Below are 22,454 nucleotides of genomic sequence, written 5' to 3'. Positions count from 1 at the left end.
AAAAATATATATATGCCCAAGTTATAGAATAACAGAGGTTGAAACAGTCCAATTAGATGAGCTCCATCATCCTTCCTAGTTTAGCAACTACCAAGGGCCTTGCTAAAAATCAAGGCAAACAGCTGGCTAGGCAATTGGAAATTAGTGTCAGTTTAGCACAGCTTGACCAGAATATTTACATTTTATTAAATCTTTACAATCAGCAATTATAATCAAGTACACAATTATGTACACAGATTATATACATTTTAGCCCAGACTTTTACATCACAGTACATAGTTGCCCTTAGAAATATTGTATACGCTTATCACCAGACAGTAAAACCCAACAATAGTGTTACAGCACCTGTTATTAGACATCTTTCATAAGAAAATATACGGCTGTAAATTGGGCTGGCTAAAAAAAAAATCTTATAAAATCTGAACATACAATATTTCATTCACAGAATGGTTGTTTTTTTTTTTTTTCTATGTTCTGACTGATGCCTTTTGCATAAGATGTCCCGTTTTTAACCTCTCAACATACACTTATTCATGCCTACCGCTGGTATGCCTTCAGGTATGCTGGCAGGAGGTGAACCAAAGCTGGGCTCATTTTGAAACTTCATTAAGAAACAATAAATGTAAACAATTGAGAAGATTCCTCTAAGATCAAATGAGAAATTAATTGGCTGATCTGAATTACATGGCATAGAGTAAGTGCTAGTTCCAGATGTGATTCCTGAATTCTTCAGTGTTCAATACCATACAAAGAAAGAGGCGATTACGGATTAATGATATACAAGCAATATTCCACATGGAGGGAGCAGGCTTCTAAAAATTTGGGAAGAACACTTACTCCCCTCTCCAAAAGGTTTTGTTTTTTTGATGAATACATTCTTTTTGCTTTTTAAGATGACAGTGACAGAAAATTGAATTATCTTCAGAATGATATGAAAAGGTTAAACTAAAGCCTATTTCCTCATGAGGAAATGTAAAGTGAAAATAACCTGAATAAAACTGCCCCCCCCCCCCCCCCATTTAGTCCTCTTTCCCAAAAGGTCAACCTTACCCGATTCAGTTCTGTAAACAAAGCTATGGCTCTCATGATGGTTTCAAAAGTGAAGTAGAACAAACTGAAACACAAAAAAAAACCCAACCCAAAAGGAAGGAGGCAACAGTTATCTGAGGTAGGCCACCACCAAAATGATGCTTCAAATCCATATGGAGTTCTGGGATCATTCAAAATCCCTTAAAAAGAGAGCTGATGTCTACTGTTTTAACAATAGATGTGGAAAAAGCAGTTAAATAAGAGTGAGCTGTGGTGGCAAGGAAAGTTAATATTTTAATATAATTTTACATCTACACCTAAATTTTCTGCAAGTAAAAAAAGATGACCTTTAGTTGCTATATTATCAGTCTTAACACAATGACCAGAGGGCCTCTATAGCTATAAAAATAATTCTGTTTCCACCAAAAGAGCTAACAAGTATGAAGATGTAGTCCATGTCAAAGAGCACGGGAACAAAAATGCTCCTTTTGTGGCACTGAGCACTGACAGATCAAAGGAATTATCAGAGTGAAAACTTTTGATCTGCACCTGATGGTTTTGATCCTGCAGCTGACTGCACTTGGCCACGTCGCTTCGATCCCGGGCGCTACCAGGGGAGCGCAGCGTCCCTCAGGTGCAGACCGGGGCTCCAAGTAACGAAGGACACTTAAAAGGCTCCCATGATCAAATTCCTTACGTGAAGAAACTCATGTAACAAAAAAACCCCCATAAATAAAAAAATTCTCAACTGCAAAACCCAGCTGCTTCAAGCCCTACTCATTCAGCCCAAACCTCCATACAGTTATTTGTGCAAAGGAATTATAACTACATTTAAAAGCTAATTTATTTAAAAGGACACTTATTCACTATTCTGCTACCGCTTCATTTCCTCCTTGAAATTACCTCCTACTCTAGTGATTTAAAGTTATCATTCAGTTTATGGATAATATTCTGATTGACTGTGATGCTCTCAAAAGGTGCCTGTGCATTTTGATACTCTTGAAAGCAAGTGTCATTAAGTATACATGTATACAACATTTGCCTGGGATTTCTCCATTCATATTGTACAGGAGTATACATAAATACAGTATGGCTGTACTAATTAACAGTTGCATATTCAGCACGCATAATTTCACCAGCTAAATGAAAGGTGCAATTCAGATTGGGGCTTTTTTTTTTCCATTGTAAAGATTAATATTAACCTTCATTTTTAGCCTGATGCAGCATATAGGCAGTGTTAACTTACTCTTTAATATAAAACAATTCTTTGAACCACAATTCACTAAAAGCAGTTTATATAAATCAAGTTAATTAGTTTTTGGCAGTTTCTTTGGACACAGTCAAAACGTCTCTCGGTTGTTTAAACATCCCCATTTTTATTTAAATAATGTTTTTCATAATAGGGATAACAAAGTAGGAGTCACACTTACCTGTAACAAACTCCCGAAGCCCAGAGTAACATACCAGTCATCCTTGCAGTTCACGCCACTATACTTTGAACTATGGACCCAACAGCCAAAATTGTTGCACTTCACTGCTGGTACTGGCCTCATTGCCTTAAGTATCACATGTATAGAAGTTGCATATAAAAAGAATGCAACAAAGTCAAGCTGTTAGAAATCAAACTTGTAGAAAAAGGAAGATTTTGTTATAGCTGATCTAGTTCTGTTTAGTGTCCTTTCAGAGAATATTGCCAGTTTAAATTCTGTATCTCAGGGTAGATTGAGTTTTTCAGCCTGGAAGGGCAAAGGAAATATCTGTAACTCAACACCTACCTTGTCCACTTTACCTTAACCTTGAGCACAACTTTCATAAACACACCGTGAACCTTTACCTGGTGGACCCCAAATGAGCAAGGCTGTCTTAGTTTCCCCACTGGAACCTGCTTACAAAGTACACATTGCCTTTGGTTTATACACTTTCTCTAGCTGAAAGTGGAGCAGAAGGGAAAACTCGCATGTCATCATGGTCGTTCTTCACGGTAACAGATGGAAGGAGTGATAAGCAATACTACTATGTCTCAGTATGATATGTCAGGACAAAAACTGAACTGCTTCTAGCTGTGTCCTAAAGACACGACAACTGGAAACATAATTTCACCTGCTCCTATCAACGAAGGCTTTCAACTCAGTAGAGATCAGTGAAACCTCACCTTCGCTCCAACCAGAACAGTGGCTGACCTACTGCCTTCAAGTGCTCTCATTGATAACCGTTACGTGGTATGTTAACCCCACTGCGTTCAACTTTTGCTTTCCAGAGATCAAGGGAGCGTGACCTCTCAGAGCCTAGAATGCAGAAGTCGGGCTCGTTCCCTGAATGAGCCTCCTGGGTTACAGCACCGTGCAGTGGAGCCAGACAAATGCTTCAATTGCACGTTCCCATTTTTAAACAGGAAAACTTAAAACAATACAAAGAGCGCGTGCTGGATTTCTATGGTAATTTCCAGGTGAACCTGGTTGCTCATCACAATACTGAATATGTTTTCTAGTTCTCAGATATCAGGGCCTCACTTCTACCCAAAGAGTTCTCCATTTGTTTACTAACAAATAAGTTATTATTACAAGTCATAGCTCATCCTTTTCCATCATTTCAAACGCTTCTATATCTTCATTCCAGTCTGCTAATATGGATTCCATAGGTTGGACTTTATTATCCCAGTTAACTTTGGAATTTGACTCTGTCTCTGGCTTTTGTTCCTGAGGCTGGTGATCCCCTTGCGTACACGCTGGCTCCGGAGCACTAGCCTCATCGGTTCCAGGGACATAGGAATCCTGATTTGAAATGGAAACGCTGTCACTGTCTGCGTGAGCAGGAGCTAAAGAATCAGGGTCAGTAACATCAGAGTTTTCTCCTTCTTCAGGCTCCTCACTGACCGCACCAACATCCTGAGATGCTGAAGTAGCTTCTTCTGAATTCTGTTTATGTGAATCGTTTTCAGATAATTTCTGATCCATATTCTCCATTTCCAAGTCTTTGAGAGGGGAGAGAAAAATAGATGTTTTGGAAAAAAAAAAAATAGAAAGGCAGCATTTTATTATGTATTTCAAAAGCAAGGTCACTTCCCTTGGCCTTATTTCCTCAAGGAAGTGTAGACTTTCCATTGATATGATAATTTAATGTTATTAAGGAACATATTTTTCAGAAGGAGGTGAAGGAAGACATTTAAACACATTTTAAATGAGGGCAAACAACATAGTGAGACTAGTCTTGGTTCCTCAAACTTGAATAGTGACTTCTGTGTCAGTGCTTGTTGCCATCCTTCAGTCTTAAGCAAATACCCACTGCGTGCACTGAACTTTAGTACTGGATTTTAAAGCACTCCCAGATCCACTAGGATCCCACATCTAAGCAAGTGGGAGTCAGACAGTTTTGTAAGTTTACTGAACTGTGAATTAAAGAGAGAGCCAAAGCCGAAGCCTCCCTCATCACATCCCCACTCAAAGCAACCAACATACATATCTCAAGTACCGATTCAGCTTTACAACAGCTGTCCAATTTAACCATGCAGATTTTCTTTAGAGTTTGATGTCTACAGCTAGTATACAGGACACTAATATTTCAAGACTTCTAGGCAGTTTAACTGCATACGCCATTTTTAACATGGGATACTTACTGCTATCAATAATGTAGTTTGGAATCATTTTACCTTTAAAGATTGTTGCTGGGATTCCAAACGGAAGCGCGAGGAGGGGGGAAGAAGCAGATATGCATTACAAATTCTCAAATGCAGAGCTATCTCTTGTGTTTAGTATTTTGTTAGAGCATCTTAACCATATAGTTATAAACAGGAGGAATTTCTAAGCAGCTATGAAGAAACAACACTGTAGCTTTCGGCATATCACCTTTGCAAATGTGCAGAAAATAAACGCTATCACTGGTTTACTAGAGATACTTGTTCTTACGTATTCTGCTTGGACAAAGCAATGCTACAAGGAAGGCTTGCTTATGAAAGAAAAACCTACAATTTTCTGCCATATGCAAACATTTTAATTGGGAATGTATTAGCTTGCAATTTTCTTGTATTATACAAGAAAAGCTGCAAAACATCTAAGGTCAGCCACCTTATTTCTCTTGATAACCACTTTTCCTTAGATAGGCAAAATAATTGTAACAGTTGTCTCTTTCCTTTTGGATACCAAGAATGTCACTGGGGAGCTTAATAAGAGAGAGGCATTTACAATGTAGGGCACTGAAAACACTTACTCTATTCCTGACACTACTTCAAAGCGGATTATGACAAAAAGGGTTCAAAAGGAATCCAAAAGGTTGTATTTTCTCATTAGTCCAACTGAGATTTAACTTATGAACAGCATTTCTGGATGTTAATGTTAACCTGGGGGGGGAGCGGATAATGGCAACTCTCAGATAATGGCTTTCTTATGAAAAAAACTAATACCAATGTCAAACAGAAAACTAGAGCTACCAAATAATGCATTTGCACCTTTGGGTAGCAATAGAAATCACTATTGTACATTTCACATTGTGCCACGGCACAGATGGAAGCTAAATTTGTATAAATAACCTCTGATCTTACCTCTGTCTTTTGCTTTATCAGAAAGGAGCACTTCCACAGCCTCATACTCCCGGATTGCATCCAGTATGATATTTCCTTCCTTGTTGAAGAGGAAGAGCATGGGAATTGTGATATCATCTGTATTCTTTCCATCACCAGCCATTTGGAAAAGAGGAGCTGTGTCACTACTGCTTCCCTCATTGTCATCTAGCCAGATGCACACAAAAGGAAAAGCAAGCAAACCTCCTGTTAGGTAAACAGACTACAACTCTGAACTTTGGCAGACTTTTTCAGCAGCTTTCTACTGCCCACTCAGTTAAGAGAATCCCAGGCAGAAAATAGTAAGTTGGTTGTAAAAAGCAAAAAGCCAACTTGTGTACTTGTTTTCCTTAACATTTTTCATTTGTATCTTAAGTCTTCCTCAGCAGCTAGTAGATAGCACTATTGCAACATTCAGTGATCCTTAAAATTACAACTTTTAATCTGCAAAAACAGTGACAATCACCCATCCCAATTTGTTTAGCCACCCTTTCTGCGCAGAACCAGACAAAACCAAAACTCATCTTCATCTTCTGAAAGCGTAATTTCTGTGCTAGAGTACTGTCATCTCAGAGTTTAACAGCTTCTTGTCAGCTCTCCAGTATCTTCAAATCTCTAAAATATGTATTACATTTACACAAATTAAGAACTTAATTTTATTTACCAATAACAATGCCTCCTATTGCTCCAGCTTTTTGAATGTTTCGTGCCTTTTCAGCAAACATACACTGGCCTCTTTGCATCAGAGCAATTTTCTCTTTCACTGCCTCAGGATTAGTGATCTCTGAGCATCCATTATATGGCTTAATGGTTGCAACAAATCCTCTTGTCTGTTTGGAAAAACAAAAACAAACAGAAAGAGATAATTAGAGCACTAGGGTCAAGCTTGCAAAAGATTCCTAAACATTTTCATTTCTTCAATTAATCTAACGCATTTAGTGTTGTCTTCTGTCAGTGCAGGCAATCTTTATCCTGAAGCTGGAGTTCTAAGAAGCAAAGAATGACCGAGTGAAAACCTAATTCTAATATTCAGTGTATTTTGTCTATACCTGTGAACTGTTGTCTCTGGAAAATTTTCTTCTGTGAACTGCTAGCCTGGAACTCCTCTTTTGGGCTGCACCTCGCCCAACCAAAGTCATCGGGTTTTCCTGCTGCTTCCAATAGGAACCACTACCTCTGTGATATATTCTTCTTCCATCTAGATACAGCCTTTTATAAAAGCTTGCGTAAAGAATAGCCTACTCTAACTCTAAAAGGGCTTCTGCAAATTCATGGCTGACATGGTAGGAAAACCTTCCCTTAAATTAAGTTCTCTAAAGATATGCAAATTATATAAATTTGTTTCAAAAATTGTACTATGTATGCATTTTAAATCTAAATCATGACTGATGACTCAGGAGCACAGCATGGGCCACAGACCAATAAGCCACTCATCTAAAAGACTGTCACTGCTGTCGTTCTGTCATTCCTGTGCCCTGCCATTCTAACTACTGTAATTAATTGATCACCCTCTAGCTGGCCATCCTGAAATAGTACCAGTACTGTAAAATTTAGGCTTATGCGATAAGGAAAGTAACAGAAAGCTAGGAACAGATCACATATACATCTTATTACCCCTGCTTTGTGTTTGGATAAGTCCATCCCGAATTGTGCTGGTCCAGCAGTCAAGACCACCCTGCCAAAGAACGGATGGGAAACAATTTGAACAGCACGAGGAGGTAGCTGTTGCTCTTTCTGTTGCTGACTGGAGAGTTCAATCATTTCCTGCATGAATCGTAAGCCATCTTCAGCATCAAGTGAACTCGCTGCCTGAGTAGTAAAGAAACAATAAACAGTTTCTTCTTAAATGTTTGAGAAACTTGAGAAAAAAAATTGAAGTTATGTTTGCTTGAACCACTGCTACAAAGATTTTAAAATACAGAGTGGATGCTCACTGGCATTCATTCGTCATTTCAAATAAGGAAGTTAACTTTTTAGTGTCTCCACCACACAGAAGACTAAAAACATACAAACATATAGACCTCCTAAACAAATGGAAGTATCTCACACTGAAAGCTAGTATTTTCAGATAAGATGCTGTTAGCTATATCACTTTGACATGAACAGCCTCCATCTAATTTAATGGATTTTTATGTTAATAAAATATTAACAAGCATCAGCCTGCTAAATAAAGTTGCATATCCAGCTCACGTGCCTCCTTCCACAGTCTGGCTGTCCCTCCTGAACCTCTAAGTGTCAAATATCATCACTAGTTGGATTTTACTGAAAGTTTTCACAAAAAAAGTACTGTTAGGTCTTACTTGCACTGCATGCTGTACTAGTTGTACTCTTCCATCTTTCAGATGGATCAAACTGACTCCCATCTTCTTCAGTATCTCCAAGTGTTCAGGATTACTGGCCATGAAATCTCTGGCTCTTAATGGTGGTTTTGGTCCACTTCCCAAACTCTCTTCTCTGCCAAAAGATATTAGAGATCAAAGCTTTAAAAAACAGATTATTCTTGAAACAACTCTCACGTTATTCCTACCACCACAAGATTAGAATTCTTTGAAATAATTTTAAGTGCAAGCTTCACTAGAATGCAATTTCTCAGTCAAACTATCTTTTTAAAAAGTTGTCAATATTATCAATAATTTTGTAGTGCACAAAAGCACAGGCAATGTTGATAACAAAACTACCGTATGCTATCTCTCATTTCTAAATAGTCTGCATTATTGTAAGACTGACTAATAACAGTTTTCCTCATACAATTGCTACTCAGTTTTATTCATTAAATGTAAATATCAAAGAGGTGGTCAGAAGGATAAACTTCCTCAGCATGAACAGACTGTCCTAAACTCTTCAAAATAGGTGAAGTTATGTATAGTAGCATGATTTGCTTACTACAAAGAAGAGTTGCAGAACTGCTCAAGAGACTACAGAAATTAATTTTACAAACTGAAGAGATGTATTTCCTGTAATACCTGGGCTACAATTCCCACTGGAGTATGTGGCTCATTAAGCTCCTTTTGCTTTGAAAGACTCACTAATTCCTCCTGGAAATGAACTACATCTTGTTGATGATGCCAGAGAAAACATAACTGTTTTTTCCTGTAGCTAGGCTATCCATCCCAAAAGGACTACAAACTCAAACAGAGCAAGCTCCAATACACCTCATATTTCTCCTTCCATGCATAACAGACCCTACTGCACTCACTCCTACACTAACAAAAGACAGAAAATATTCATCTTACACTCTGGAAATACCCCTAGGACAGCTCTTATCCACCACATTTTTCAGAGGTTCACGAATACTCTGAGCAAACATAGGGTCATTTGGGAAAAGAATCTGGGTGTTCGGACAGGTCCAGTCAAAATTGCTGTCATCCAGCTCTGTGTATTCTGTAGTCTAAAATGAAAGATACAGATCACCTATTAAAAATGCAGGTTACGTTTTTATATGAAGAAAATCAACAGATAGACCTACCCTTAAGTAATCTGTGTACTCAGGACACAGAGCAGCTGAACGCAATAAATGTCGTACAACCACACAGTTTCCAGGAATGAAGAATACATCATTCTTCTGTGCCACACCCTGCAATAATAAGGGGTAACCAGTGCACTACAACACCTTTCTAGGGATAAATACACCACCAGTTCTAGTTTGTAACTTACCAAACTTGTATCCACAATTTCTAGAAGTTTTTTTTCCAGGAACAGCTAATCCTCTACTGGCAAACAGTACTTCTCAAGCCTGCTTATGACATAGCTAGTGCCCCTGTACTTTTATGTGCTGGACTACTAAAGGAAGTAGTTACTATTTCATTTGATATTGCCTTTATGCTGAGTGGACCAGCTGCAGGCCTTAGGTAATTCTTGCTTCGTATTATTAAGAATGTCACATTTTTTATACAAACAAAAGATTCTCCTCCTCAGGAGCCATACAGACTTGCAAGTCTGAATGGGCAAGAATGAATCTATATATAATTCAAACAACCTCTGTTTTCAGAAAAGATGACAGAGTTAACATTTGTACAACTTGCTGTTTTGTAACGTGTGAAACCATGCGGAACATGTACGGTGATTTGGAGCCATATTTAGCCTGTTCTTAGTTTTGCAAATAACTGGTTGGACAACCGGCAAGTTAATTTTCTCACCTATAAAAATTAATGTACTATTTATCTACTTGCAACACCCTCCCCCCCCAAACTACACCCACCTGTTTGCAACATATTAGCTAATTAAAAATCAAGTATTTAAAACGCTCCCTAAAACCCAAGACCTAAAAGGCTATTAGTTTACTGGAATAAACGCTTTAAAGTACCTATGCTCTTAGTGTGACAAATAGTCACATCACTTAAGAAAGAAGGTCTTGCAAGCACTATTGTAAGCATCAACGTAGTAAGACACGACCTTTCCTGTTTATGAGAATAATACAAACAGGATGTTGGGTTGCTACTACCAACTATCTCACAGACATTTCAACTTACTAGCACTGTGTTTATATTAAAAAAAATTTACACATTCCATTTTTTTTAATCAATTTTTTTCCCCCATCAGATAATTCCATAAAAGAGTAACACACTCGTCTTCACAGCCTTTTAGCCGTTTAACACATTTTATTCACCCCGTTTTCAATGGATCTTTCTTGCTTGTATTATGCATGTTAGCAGCTTTGACTTAAAGAGCTTAAGAAAACTGCATTTGAACAATTTACTCTATCTTCTTTATTGGCCTTTTATTAACATTTGCTATTCTCAAGAGAACTACATATGTCAGGCCAGCATTTCACACAGCATCAGCTGTGGGAATCCTGTCTGTCTCAAAAGTATCAACTTCTCATGTTGGGAGTGAAAGTTACACAAAATGCTCCTTCAGAGAACTTCTTGTGTAGTTTAAAAAGCATAGTCTCTGTTTCCAAAACTCAAAGACAAAAGATGATAAATGCTCAAGGAAAGAACATTCAGAGAGGGTGCAGGATCTCCACCATCAAGGAACACGAAAAACCACCCCCCCATGAAATGTATAACCAATGTCAGACATTAAGAGCAAGTAATTAAAAGTTTTTCACTGTCTAATGCTAGAGTCCATAAAACAGAGTGCTTTCTACTCAGTTTTAAGATTTCTCCAGGACACATGGCTTGACACACAACATGAGCATTTTCCTCTGATCCAGGCATTATTGTAAAATACATAGTAAAGGGTAAAAATAGAGGCACACTAACATAAGGGAATTTACGTCCCTGAAGCCCCAGACACCCCTCTATTCACTTTCTCATGCATCTCTTTTGCTTGCCAGTAGTATTATTGCCTTAAAGATAAATTTTTTGGTTTTGTGCTCAATAAGGTGACATAAGAGACAAGTATTTATTATGCTTCATGGCACAGTTGTATTACTATGGGTTATTTTGGAAGGTTAAATAATTTACAAACCCATAAGTGTTCTCACATTTACACAATAGATGTCTATTGCATGGACTAAAACAATTAAATATCCCAAAAGCTATAGCTGTATCTTGTCAAACTAACTTTGTAGCAGTCTCAAAAAACCTTTCAGAATTTGCCAAGGGTTCGTGTACTAAAATAAACAACAAAGACTTAGGCATGTTGTTGCAAATACTTTAGAAAAAGTTATCTTCATCTTTATTTTCTATTCAAATATCATAGTGTGTTATTTTCAAATTTATACAGAGATGGGGAATGATTTTCTTTTTAAATATTGCTAATATTCCACAGCTTTTTTCTCTCAGGATTCAGTGGTGCAGAATCCAGTCATGGAAACATTATTCATACTCATGTGACTGTCACTGTTAATAAGATGAAGTAGTTCACATTAAACTAAGTGTTAGAACTGGTGTACTTCTTCAAACTATGATTTTTCTTCCATTTCCCCTCCAAAAAAAAAAAAAACCTGAACTGCTTCAAAGCACCACGAAAACTGATTTAAATTTGAGCTGTTACTTACTGTATTTTTTTTAGGGATGGTTTGGTTTGTAGTGGAAAGCCAAAGTGGTAATAGATGAGCTTCTGTAGTGAAGATATAATCTTCAATGTCGAAAATCATGTCTTCCTTATCAGCAAACAGCAGGTAAAGATATTTAAACATCTCGGCCAGAAAGAAAGAGTCCATTCTATGGAAAAAAATGGATGTCCTTTAGGAAGATCCCTTTTTTTCTAAAATATCAGTAAAACAAATACTCATATTGCTCCATCTCTGAAGACTTCATGACTATTATTGTTGAGCTTAATTCCGTTAGCACTCCTTCCACTTGGAAGAAACTATGTTTGGAGAGAAATGATTCAGCATGTGCAGTACAAAACAGCATTACAGAAAAAACAAACCTCTCTACAAACTTCTAGATTTGAAGTATATTTTGTTTGAAAGTAATTCATCTATTGCTCTGAGACAAAGGAAACGTTATTAAACTAAAAATATTCTTACGTAACAAACTATAAAACTACTGAAGTAGTTTATAGACTATGACAAACAGGTAATTTAAGACTTGGTTATCAAACTGAAGACAGACAGCTACTCAAAAGTCAATTAATTCAACTATATAAACAGGGTAACTAGCTTTTCTCCCTATAATCTTTTTATGAAAAAAAAATCATTGCAAAAAACTTTTACCTGTCTTCATGACTTCCTGTACGAACATCCTTCATTGCAGCAAACCCACAAGGTACTCTTGCATACTTGTTCAAGTTTTCAATGAGTGTTTTTCCTACTTCTAGATAGTAAGGGTCCCCAGTAGCCTATAAAAGAAAAACAAACACCAAAACCAAACATATAGGTGCACTTAGACTTACTGTACAATTAGCAGCTTTCATTTTCCTAATGCTAATTTATTGATTCCATACCTTCTCAGACACCAGTAAAGTCTAATTTATTAATAGTGCTAAACAGTCACAAGAGAGACTTCTGAGATACTACTGCATTACCTTTTACGGATATGCAGACAAGCACATGGAAATACAAACATGCACAACATTTAGGCACTGCTTTTCTCTGCAAGGTACAAGTGACTTTTGCTCTTAGTCTCCAAGATCTCTTTAAGAGAGATCATCAACACCTACATATCTTTAAAAATATGGGCCTTTGTCATTTAACAGTTTTCCTTCTAATTCGAGGCATATAAACCAAAATTCCTAGAACAATTTTTGATAACCAATACTTTCATCTTGTTTATATACAGAACTGGCTCCAGTAGATAAAACAAGTGGAGATACACTACTCATTCTATATTGAAATAAAACACCAACTAAATTCTAGGTGCTATACAAAGTGACCAAAAGTCAGAGGAATGAAAGTGATCTTACCTTATACAAGAAGTAAGTGCTTTCTGCAAATTCAGGCCTTAAAGGATGCTGAGCCCAGTGAACTCTAAAGTCTGTTGTGAATGCCTGAGGAAGAAAAAGAACAGACAAAAATAAACGCAAGAATGAAAACCAAAACACAGGTTTGTTTTGAATCCTACATTAACTGTATTACAACAGCTAAAGTACACAGCAGCGGAGGACTGAAGGCCCAACATCAATCTCAGGAGGCTACAAGAACCTCTGTCCAGTTTGTACATTTGAGGCCAAAATCTAAACCAGTGCTCTAGCCCACTTAGTATGAGTGAGATTTAAGCTTGTGTTAGTGCAGTAGTCCAGACACCACCCAGCCTCTTGACAAATGCCCAGCAAGTGGAGTTCTGGCGAGAGGTGCCAGATGAGAACTTGTGTTCCAAACGCAGGAGGCAGCACACAGCCTCCAATCACTCCCATCAGCACAAGCACACAGCTGCTGCTGCAATCCAATGAAAGTAGCCTGGTGAAGGGTCACTACATAGAGATGAACGAGCTTTGACAAATACCATTTTTGCAAACATACCAACCACCTGACACTTCCAGTGCATTAAACTGTCATTTCAGACTGACAGATGGTAAGCAGCTGTTTCTAACATAAGAAATACCACAGACTAGAAGTCAGTTACCTAAAAATTTCCTTGTCTATGTATTCACTCTTAATATGCACTGGCAAAAGCCACTTCTGTGCTGGCTTATATTCGCTACTAGTTCATACTAGGGTTTAAGCTAAGTCTTTGCTAAAGGGGATAGCATATTGGCTTAAATACAACTAATTGATCTTTCAAAGTTTCCTTCGTAAGTACAAAGCACTGAAAAAACAACCCAAAAAAACAACCCAAAAAAACCCTAAGGAGCCAAATCATACCACTTTAAAAGCACTCAAAGAAATCATTCCAGTGCTTAGAGAGCATTCTTTGGTCTCAATTTCCACATTAGGTGAATATGATGTTAATTAAAGTGTTCTCCAACAGAAATAAGCTTACACCAGAGGAAAGTCAAAATTACAAATGGAGTCAGAAGCTTTCTCATATATTCTGGGTCATCACAGAATAAAGACAGACACTTCAGCAGGTAAACAAGCTTTTCTGTGCAGAATTAACTTGCTCAAAGAGTGCACTTGCAATATGTACAGATAAGTTTGCGTACCTACTTTCAAGGACATTATGCAAAATTTCAGAACATTCTCTCAGAACAATTCAGTCTTTAGTTTCTTTCCTCGGGTTAATAAAGTCAACTGCGATCTTTAGCATTAATGCTATTACATTACTAAGCAGCTAGTACTCCGTGTGCTTATACAAGTTTTGTATACTGAAATGAGTCAAGGTCAATTTTGAAAGGCTGAAATATAAAGTCTAAGCAATTATTAATAGCAGCAGCTTCCTATTATTGTGTTAATTACAGCATAACTGAAGGAAAAATATTTCATATCCAAAACACAGTCATCATACATGCAGAACTGTAAATCACATAAGAATGCTGTGGAAATGAGCCTTTGGCTTTAATGACACATATACCTACTATTTCTTCAAATGGATAACTGAGACTGCTCAAATTTAAGTAAGAATCAGTTTACACGATCAAAAAATTACTACCTTACCTCCGGAAGAAAGTTATGCTTTTTTATAACCTGATACAACATCTCATGAGTTTCAATAGCAGGTCTAATATCGCCCTTCAACACCTAAAATTCAATAATAAAATTAACACTAATTCACCATGCATAGGAATAATATTCAAAGTTAGGCATATTCACTGTGTTCATGTAAAGCTACAGACCAATTTCTACATTTCCAGCAGATACATATTGTAAATATTACCTTTCAGTGTAAGCCACAGATATTCCATAAGAGCTTTTTAAGCAAAATCAGCGAGCTCATTAAGACTACTGCCTATGTAGAAAAAGGATCTCTATCATTTACAGACAACTGTGGTGGAAATATGATTTAGTTTGTCTTAAATATGTAAATGGCGCACACAAGCTAGAAAATTTGTCACTAGACTACTAAAAAGGCAGCTTAATTTGAGTGTTTTCATGACTTGGAGTGAAGTAAGCAAATCATACAGTCATACTTTTCTTGATACCCAATGTGGCCAGAAATGCATGATAACTTGCATCATAGCACTGAAGTGACAAAAGAGTGAGTACAGAAATCCTCATTCAGTATTTTTGAAAATCAAATTACTAATCTTGACTTGTCAATTATATATCCAGTCTATTTAATCGTTTACTTGTTATTAAAATCACCTCCAGATGGGTTTTAAACCTTACCTGCAGTCCAGGGAAGAAAGCTAGCAAAGAATCCATCCAGGTCCTAGCATTTAGCATTGGTTTATGAATATGAACATCAAGAAGAAGAGGTGGTTGGCTGATGTATCTCATTATGGCATCGTAGTGCTGACAAACATCAGAAAAATCATGAGGTTATATAATCAATACATTTTACAAAACAGATATAGATCACCAGGCGATGGCATTTTATTTCAATGGAAGAACCAGTACTACACTCCAAATCATTATTACATTTGGCAATGCACAGTAGTTTCTAGTTTTGCAAACTAAAAAGAAATGTAGTAAATACTGCAGAGCTCCACAGGATTACACATGCAATACACATCACCTTTTCCAAGTAATACACATACAAAAAAGTATATTCAGCAGCCATGTGATAAACAAGTAACTATCACAGTTAGGGCACATTTGTTTTGGCTGAATCTTTAAGCACACGCGAAACAAAGCTAAAATTGCTTTCTCTGAATAAGAGAACTCTAAAGCAAATACATCTCAGGAGGAGAAGTGGAAAAGGAGGTATAAAAAAACCAAAGCAGCTGGACTTGATGGCTCAGAAGAACTTTAAAACCCACTAGCTCACTTGTCAACTTGCTGACTTCCAATACTATACTGCCCAAGATTGCTGCCTTTCTTGTTTTCTGAAGCATAGAAGGTACAATCATGAGCACATGAGCCAAATCAATAGGAAACAGTTAATAGACATAACTGAGGCAAAATATAGTAATGGTGGCTGCAGGTTAGGAATATGAAATAATCATTACATTTAAAGTGTGGCAACAGGCCTTTAGCTGCTGATTTATTCAATTTTAATACTGCTTATGATATAAAATCATGCTATATTCTATAAAATCATTTTATTATATAAAATGTTTTTATTGGCTATTGCTATTTTCAAAAGAAAGAATGCTCTTATGAAACAATAATGATGCTGACAAAGTTGCTTAGTAATCTTATGAATTCAGTAACGTAAGTGTGTTTTTCAGCTTGTAAGTATACTTAAATGTATACTGGGCCTTAGGATCTGCAGTGCAATGCAAGATCCAGACTTTGATTTTCAGATCTGTTTTGTTGCTCCAGGACAGAAAGAAATTGTACCATGGCTTGTAACAAGAGGCCCTTTATGTTGTTTTACAGAAACATTTGCAGTATTACACTCTCCAAGGTGATCTTGAAATATAGCTTCTCCTGTACTGGAAACACGGAAAAAGGTCCAGAAGATTCCGATTTTCATTGAATGGGGTTAAAATAGCTGCTCAGGTGACAGTTCACCCAAGCTTAGCAAAAATTCATATTAAAAAGAGCTGGCACTAGACACATCAGAAGTCACAGAAATTCTGCTAAAGGTCTCTTCATAGGCTTCTCAGGCTAACAGCCGACTGACAATACAATTAGTCTTAAAATTGTCTTACAGAAGGCACAAACCTGAGCAAGATGTTAACTTACTGTGTTAAATCTTTCCAGGAAACTGTCATCTCCCAGCAAGACATAGGCTTTTAATAAATATTCATAATACGAATCTATTCCTGCTCCAACTCCACTATCTAGAAACAGTAGAAAATGAAAAGGTGGTTTTACTTTAAGTAGCTATATGGTTTCATATTTTCACATGGTTTCATTTTGATTTTAAAGGCTCTTTCAGTAAAAGGAAAAGCCTCCTATCACTAGAATTAAGGCACAGATGGATGCAGAGACACAATTCTGTATGTCTACACTACAGGTTTTGCAGTATCAGAGCACACAGTAATATGAACAAACATGCATTGAAGCCAGTTGTTTCACTTTTCTCATATGAAAATATTTCTACTGGCTGCCATATACAACCACAGTCCTATTTATATTTTTTCCTATGTATTTATAGTAGAATCTCTGAAAATTTATCCCAAGGCATTCCCCTCTCAGTATTAAAGTGAATCAGAGAACACTTTCTTTGCAATGAATAAAACTAGTTTCTCTACCAAAACACCCTTTCAGAGCAAAGTCAGGCTTCGTTGTAGCAGGTTTCTCCAGCACTGAAATTATCTAACTTCACTTGCCTATCCATTAACATTTTAAAATAGGCTAGATAAATGTGTTGGGGGAGGGGGTGTCAAGGTTTTTTTTCTTGCCCAGAACCACTTGTGGTCACTCATTCTGAGTCAGAATACCACACACCACACACCTTTGCGGACCCAGTCTCCAGTGTGAATATTAATAGTAACACCCACTAAATTGCTGCTGCGCTGTCTCTTTTCCCAAATAAAATCAAGCGCTTTCCGTGCATATTCCTGCAACAACAAAAAACGCTCATTAAAGGAAATCACAGAGAAACACAGATAGTAGAGACTGTTATTCTTTTGTCTATTGAAATTAAGATGCTATGAAGTAATAACATGTTTCATATCTAACAGTTATAAAACTTAGTATTACATTACATACACTTAAATAACAGGATGTTCAGTCCACATTTTATATAAATAGTTATTCTGTTGCTGATTAGAAAGAATGGTGCTTGACTACACAGCTATTTGCCAATACGCTGTAGGTCTCAGGCAAGTCAAACGTCCTTTTGCATGGGTTTCCTACTCTAAAATTGTGCATACAAACAGGATAGTGTAACCCAATTAAAAAAAAAACTTCAAGAAATATAACAGCCTGACAATCAAAATCGCTGCGTCTTTTCAGATATCTCAATGTGGAGCAGCAGCCCCTTTTCATTAGTATACAAGTTATATACCTTCTTTATATACACAAAAAGTAACTCGAAGGTAACAACCTACCCAACAAAAATGGCTCTAAATTGCCAAACACATGCACAGGATTTTAGGGGGACAAGTTTTATCAAAACATTCAACACAGGCCCAGCTATGCTTCCACTGCGTTCCATGAAACTAAATGAAATACTAGGCCCATACTGAAAGATTTCAAAAAATTCTAATGTGAAAAAAGCGTACTTTTTTTTGTATCATATCAAAGAAATACTCACAAATATTTTCATTTAGCTCCCTGCTGACAGTATACCCTTAGATGGGTCTTGCACAACTTCAGTGGGACTATATGACTGTGATTTTTTTTGCCTTTTGCCTTTTTTTTTTTTTAAGCTGCATTTTAAGGAACAAGTATCTCACTTTTCTTCTTTCTAGCCCTGACCCCCTCTACCCAAAAACTATGCAAGTATTATCCTTTAGCCAGTCTTCAGTATATTTATCTTGTTTACTTCTGTATTACTGTAACTACTTTCAAACAAAATTACTTCCTGTGTTTTTTAAACAGTCAAATTAACTTTTAGAAAAAAAAGCCCACAAACACAACAAATCTGAACACAAACTTTTTGTGCAGAACAACTAAGATATGCACCCATTTGATAAAATCAAAATTATTTTTCAAAAATTACAGAAATGTAACAGAACACTAATGAATACCTAATCCCAAAAAATAAGATATCGTGGAAAGCAAACCTCAAATATAGATGTTCCTGTGAATCGGCTTAAAGCTGCAAACTCAAGGATCAAGGTACCTGCACAAGCTGTACAGGTATCCGTTTCTGTTCCTGTTCGTGCTTCTGGATGTCTTACACCAAATTTTAAGTTAACCTAGAGAAAAGTAGAGATTGTAATCTTTATTTTTATTAGCTGAAAGAATTTACACTCCCGTGATAGGTCTGTAGAGCTACTATATAATCTATGCTTTTTCCAAAGACAGGGCGGGGGGGGGAGGTGTGGAGGGGAAATAAATCACACACACCCCTTTAGTTTTGCTCTGCTTTATGTCATTATGTGCATGTTTGAGTTGACAGTAAGTTATCCAGAAGTACCCAAAATACTCAACCCTCCAAAACAAGGACTGGCCCAATTACCTATTGCCTGGTTCATCGGACATTTGAATAAAAGAATACCACCCTGAAAATCTAATTCTAGCAATTTATTTACCAGCAAACCAGAAACTCAAAACATCACAAGCGCTCAGAGAAATTAAGCTTTGTAAATATCTCGCCACTCCTGGCTCCAGAGAATACCTGCTAGATGGACCCACCTTTGTTGCAGGCACAACATAACTGTCTGTATTTTGGAGAGGGCCCTCTCAGCAGAAGATTGTCAAACCCTAAACATTTTGAATTAGACATTTTCACTAGAAAAATGCTGATTTACTGAGCCTAAATTTTTAATTTATGGGAAAGTTTCCAATCAAAGCCACATCTCACAAACTCAATGGATGATATGCATGGGAAGTAGTTTTCTGTCATTCAAATAATACACACCACGCTTTGTTTGAATTTGATGAAAGTTTTTACATTAAGTGAATATTTTTAGACTATGGCTACCTTTGCCCTCTTAAAAATGTGGATATAGACCATGAAGATTAATCAGTTTTGTGCTAAATTCACAAGCAAGTGCTTGCAAGTTGCTTTTTCACTGTCTCAGTGAGCGATATGTACCAAAACAAAAATTACTCTCCTCAGCTACTTGGTGGTGCCTACAGTAGCAGGGAGCAAGAAGTCAGTAGACAGTGATTAGACAAGATTTCTGCAGTTAGTATTTACACAAAACAATGTATACTAGAATTTCAGAGCTGGTAGGATTCAGAGAGACTAAAACTGTATTTTAAAATATTAGGTAGCATGTATTACAAATGAGCAATTCATCAGCTTTTGATTTTCTGTACACTTAATAAATATACAAGTGATTTTAGAAACCAAGATAAAAACAAAAACAACAAAAATTCTGCTTACAGAAGTAATTCTGAATTGCAGAAACCAGAGAACTTACTCTTGGATAAGGGAGACCACTAGTGGTGTTAAAAGCAGGTAAAAGCTTGTAGCCTAGTTCCTTTGCCATGTGCAGAAGTTCACCATTGTACCACTGCATATATTCACCTTTTTCTTTCAGCATAATGGCCACTGAATGCCCACCTAGGAGACCTCTAAACACAAGAAAAATTATCCACATCTCAATATTCATCTCAACAGCAATGCAGCAATTTCTATGATTTAGATGACTATGTAAGTAACTGTGCTATGTTCACATGGCCCTAGTTTTCAGAAATGCTGAGCAGATGCAACTCCAACTACAATCAAGGTGCGCTGTTAGTATTTTGGAAGCAATTCTTGTTGTTCAGGACTCAGTCTTAAACTATAGTTGAATCACTGATTCATCAACATAGTTAGTCAAGAATAACAACCAACACCTCTAAAACTGCATATAATAGCTTAAAACTAACCTGCTCTGATCCTGCTTTGAGCAGCAAGTTGGACTAGAGACCTCCAGAGGTCCCTTCCAACCTGAAATAATCTATTACCCTAAGTATTGAAATATTCTATTAAATCAAGTATTGAACAGTGTAATCTGTAAGACTGTTTCCATTAAGAAAAAACACTGCTACGTCAGCATGCACAATTTTTTTTTAATCAAAAAAGCTACACCTGCAGCAGTTAGATGAGGGCCAACTTGATTCAGTACCACTGCATCAATTCCTGCCTAGCATTTTAAAACCTTTCTTAGGGCAGGTATCAAGCTATGCTAACTGACAAAGGCACAACTGTTTTAAATGAGGTGAAATAGCACAGAAAGGTATGCCTTAAGGACATTTAGCTAAAACCCCACATTTTTAAGAGTTTTGAAAACATAAAAGTTACTCACCCAAGGACTCTTATGTTGGTTTCAAAGACAGATACAACTATGTCGTTATCTAAATTAACATCCTTTATTACTTTTTTTACAGCCTCTTCAAACTCTTTGGTTTTATTTAACACCTGGAATACAAATGTAACCAGGTGTTTAGGTTCCAACATAGCTAATACAGTCACACTCAGGTGTGGAAGAACAAGTGCAATGAATTAAAAAAGAAAGCATTTAACATGCCTTAGATTGATATTCTGGTCCTGCAGGGGCATACTCTGATACAGTGCAAACAGACAATAGTATTATTGTTTTTCTCATGAGATACATAAAAGAGAATAAAAGCTGTATGCAAAGAATAAAGTCACTGAGAATGTACCTGAACTATTACCCAGGGATTTATTTGTTTGTCCCTTCCCCTACTCCCATGCCATGCTGTAGTACAACAGGACTCAGTGGGCTGCAGGCAGAGTGGGCAAAGACGGGCCTGCTCTGATGCCTCCGATTTCACAGAAGCCTCCTATCCACCGACTAAGGAGCCACATCCTAAGTTCGGTGAATAGTCCTAAGCAGTCTTCTTCCTCCCAACAGTTTTCTCCTTGTGCCTGAAGAACAGCTCAGGCATTTCCTACAGATTTTCTTTCACGCTGACTTTCTTTTAGTTCAATCGATCTTTAAGAATCCTTGTGACTTATCCAATTCGTTATCGTAAGTGCCTTTAAATTCCACAAGTGTTAATCCTGCTCTAAGACAAGAAAACAATAAACCAACCACAATAATCCATTTGAGTGTCTGGTAGAGACTGGGAGTTCCAGACTCCACATTTTCAACATTTGTGGACCCGATTCAAAAAAGCCAAGGGTCATCTCACAGCACATCATAAAAAGGGAACAGCTGTCAGAGAAAGAGCGTTATACGATTCACACACCAAATCAGTACAGTAAGAATTTTCAGAACTTTTTAGATTTACCTGTAGATGTGAATGGCCAAAAATTCCTGATTTCTGATCTCTATCTTATGATGACAAAATATGTCAAAGGGATTGAAATCTAACAAAAAGTAGTTTATTAATGATTGGAATCTTTTAATAAGAGATGGAACATAAGAAGTTTGGCAACATTTCCTGGCAAACATGTCCAAGGTTGCATTTCTTTAACGTATACTTAAGTGCATGCAAATGCATCCATGAAACATGTACACACAATTTAAAAACATAAATAATTCAGTAGGTATTAAGAGGTGTTCACCTGTAAGTCAGAATGTTGCTTTAGACTATAATAGGAAGTAAACTCACATACTTTTTTGTTAAGTTAGAGCCCAAGAAAAGCAAGATAAGAAAGCATCAATGAAATGTGAAGGAACTGTTCTAGTTTTCTTTTTGCAACAAATTCCAGACACCACCATCGCAGCACTTGGAAGGTCTTACAAGCAATAGCCACTTCAACAGATAGCCAGAAATCAAAGGTGAAGAAAAATTAGTATTTTTTATGTATAATTTAACAAAATAGAAATCTAAAAACAAGTCTGAGCATCAGAAGACAATCTTTTTGTTTTATCAAAGTTTATCAGTAGATTAAACTTACCACAAGAGTGTCCAAGGTATCAATCAAGGTCAGTGAAAATCTATGAAACAAAATTTAAAACAGATTTACTATAGACATAT

General features: G+C 36.8%; 1 protein-coding gene across 4 annotated transcripts in view; it reads right to left on the bottom strand.

Annotated features, from left to right (window-relative positions):
- Window positions 1-162: 162 nt before the first annotated feature.
- EDEM3 (ER degradation enhancing alpha-mannosidase like protein 3) overlaps window positions 163-22,454 on the bottom strand; it is a 31,997-nt gene continuing 9,705 nt past the window's right edge. The window contains exons 4-21 of one of the 4 annotated variants that reach the window (XM_076339574.1): window positions 22,375-22,414; window positions 20,813-20,925; window positions 19,943-20,096; window positions 18,635-18,769; window positions 17,359-17,464; window positions 16,644-16,741; window positions 15,180-15,305; window positions 14,508-14,591; window positions 12,878-12,961; window positions 12,189-12,313; window positions 11,526-11,691; window positions 8,815-8,969; window positions 7,882-8,035; window positions 7,196-7,390; window positions 6,246-6,411; window positions 5,564-5,749; window positions 4,643-4,690; window positions 163-4,000 (exon numbers count right to left, since the gene is read on the bottom strand). In XM_076339574.1, coding sequence (XP_076195689.1) covers window positions 3,594-4,000; window positions 4,643-4,690; window positions 5,564-5,749; window positions 6,246-6,411; window positions 7,196-7,390; window positions 7,882-8,035; window positions 8,815-8,969; window positions 11,526-11,691; window positions 12,189-12,313; window positions 12,878-12,961; window positions 14,508-14,591; window positions 15,180-15,305; window positions 16,644-16,741; window positions 17,359-17,464; window positions 18,635-18,769; window positions 19,943-20,096; window positions 20,813-20,925; window positions 22,375-22,414 — 2,542 coding nt within the window. In that variant the 3' untranslated portion in view covers window positions 163-3,593. The remainder of the gene's footprint in view (window positions 4,001-4,642; window positions 4,691-5,563; window positions 5,750-6,245; window positions 6,412-7,195; window positions 7,391-7,881; window positions 8,036-8,814; window positions 8,970-11,525; window positions 11,692-12,188; window positions 12,314-12,877; window positions 12,962-14,507; window positions 14,592-15,179; window positions 15,306-16,643; window positions 16,742-17,358; window positions 17,465-18,634; window positions 18,770-19,942; window positions 20,097-20,812; window positions 20,926-22,374; window positions 22,415-22,454) is intronic. The other 3 variants (XM_076339575.1, XM_076339577.1, XM_076339576.1) reach the window with 3 other exon arrangements.

This window comes from Aptenodytes patagonicus, chromosome 5 (genome assembly GCF_965638725.1).
Source record: "Aptenodytes patagonicus chromosome 5, bAptPat1.pri.cur, whole genome shotgun sequence".
Lineage (NCBI taxonomy): Eukaryota > Metazoa > Chordata > Aves > Sphenisciformes > Spheniscidae > Aptenodytes > Aptenodytes patagonicus.
The sequence above is the reverse complement of the archived record's forward strand: the minus strand, read 5'-3'. Positions and strand labels throughout refer to the sequence as shown.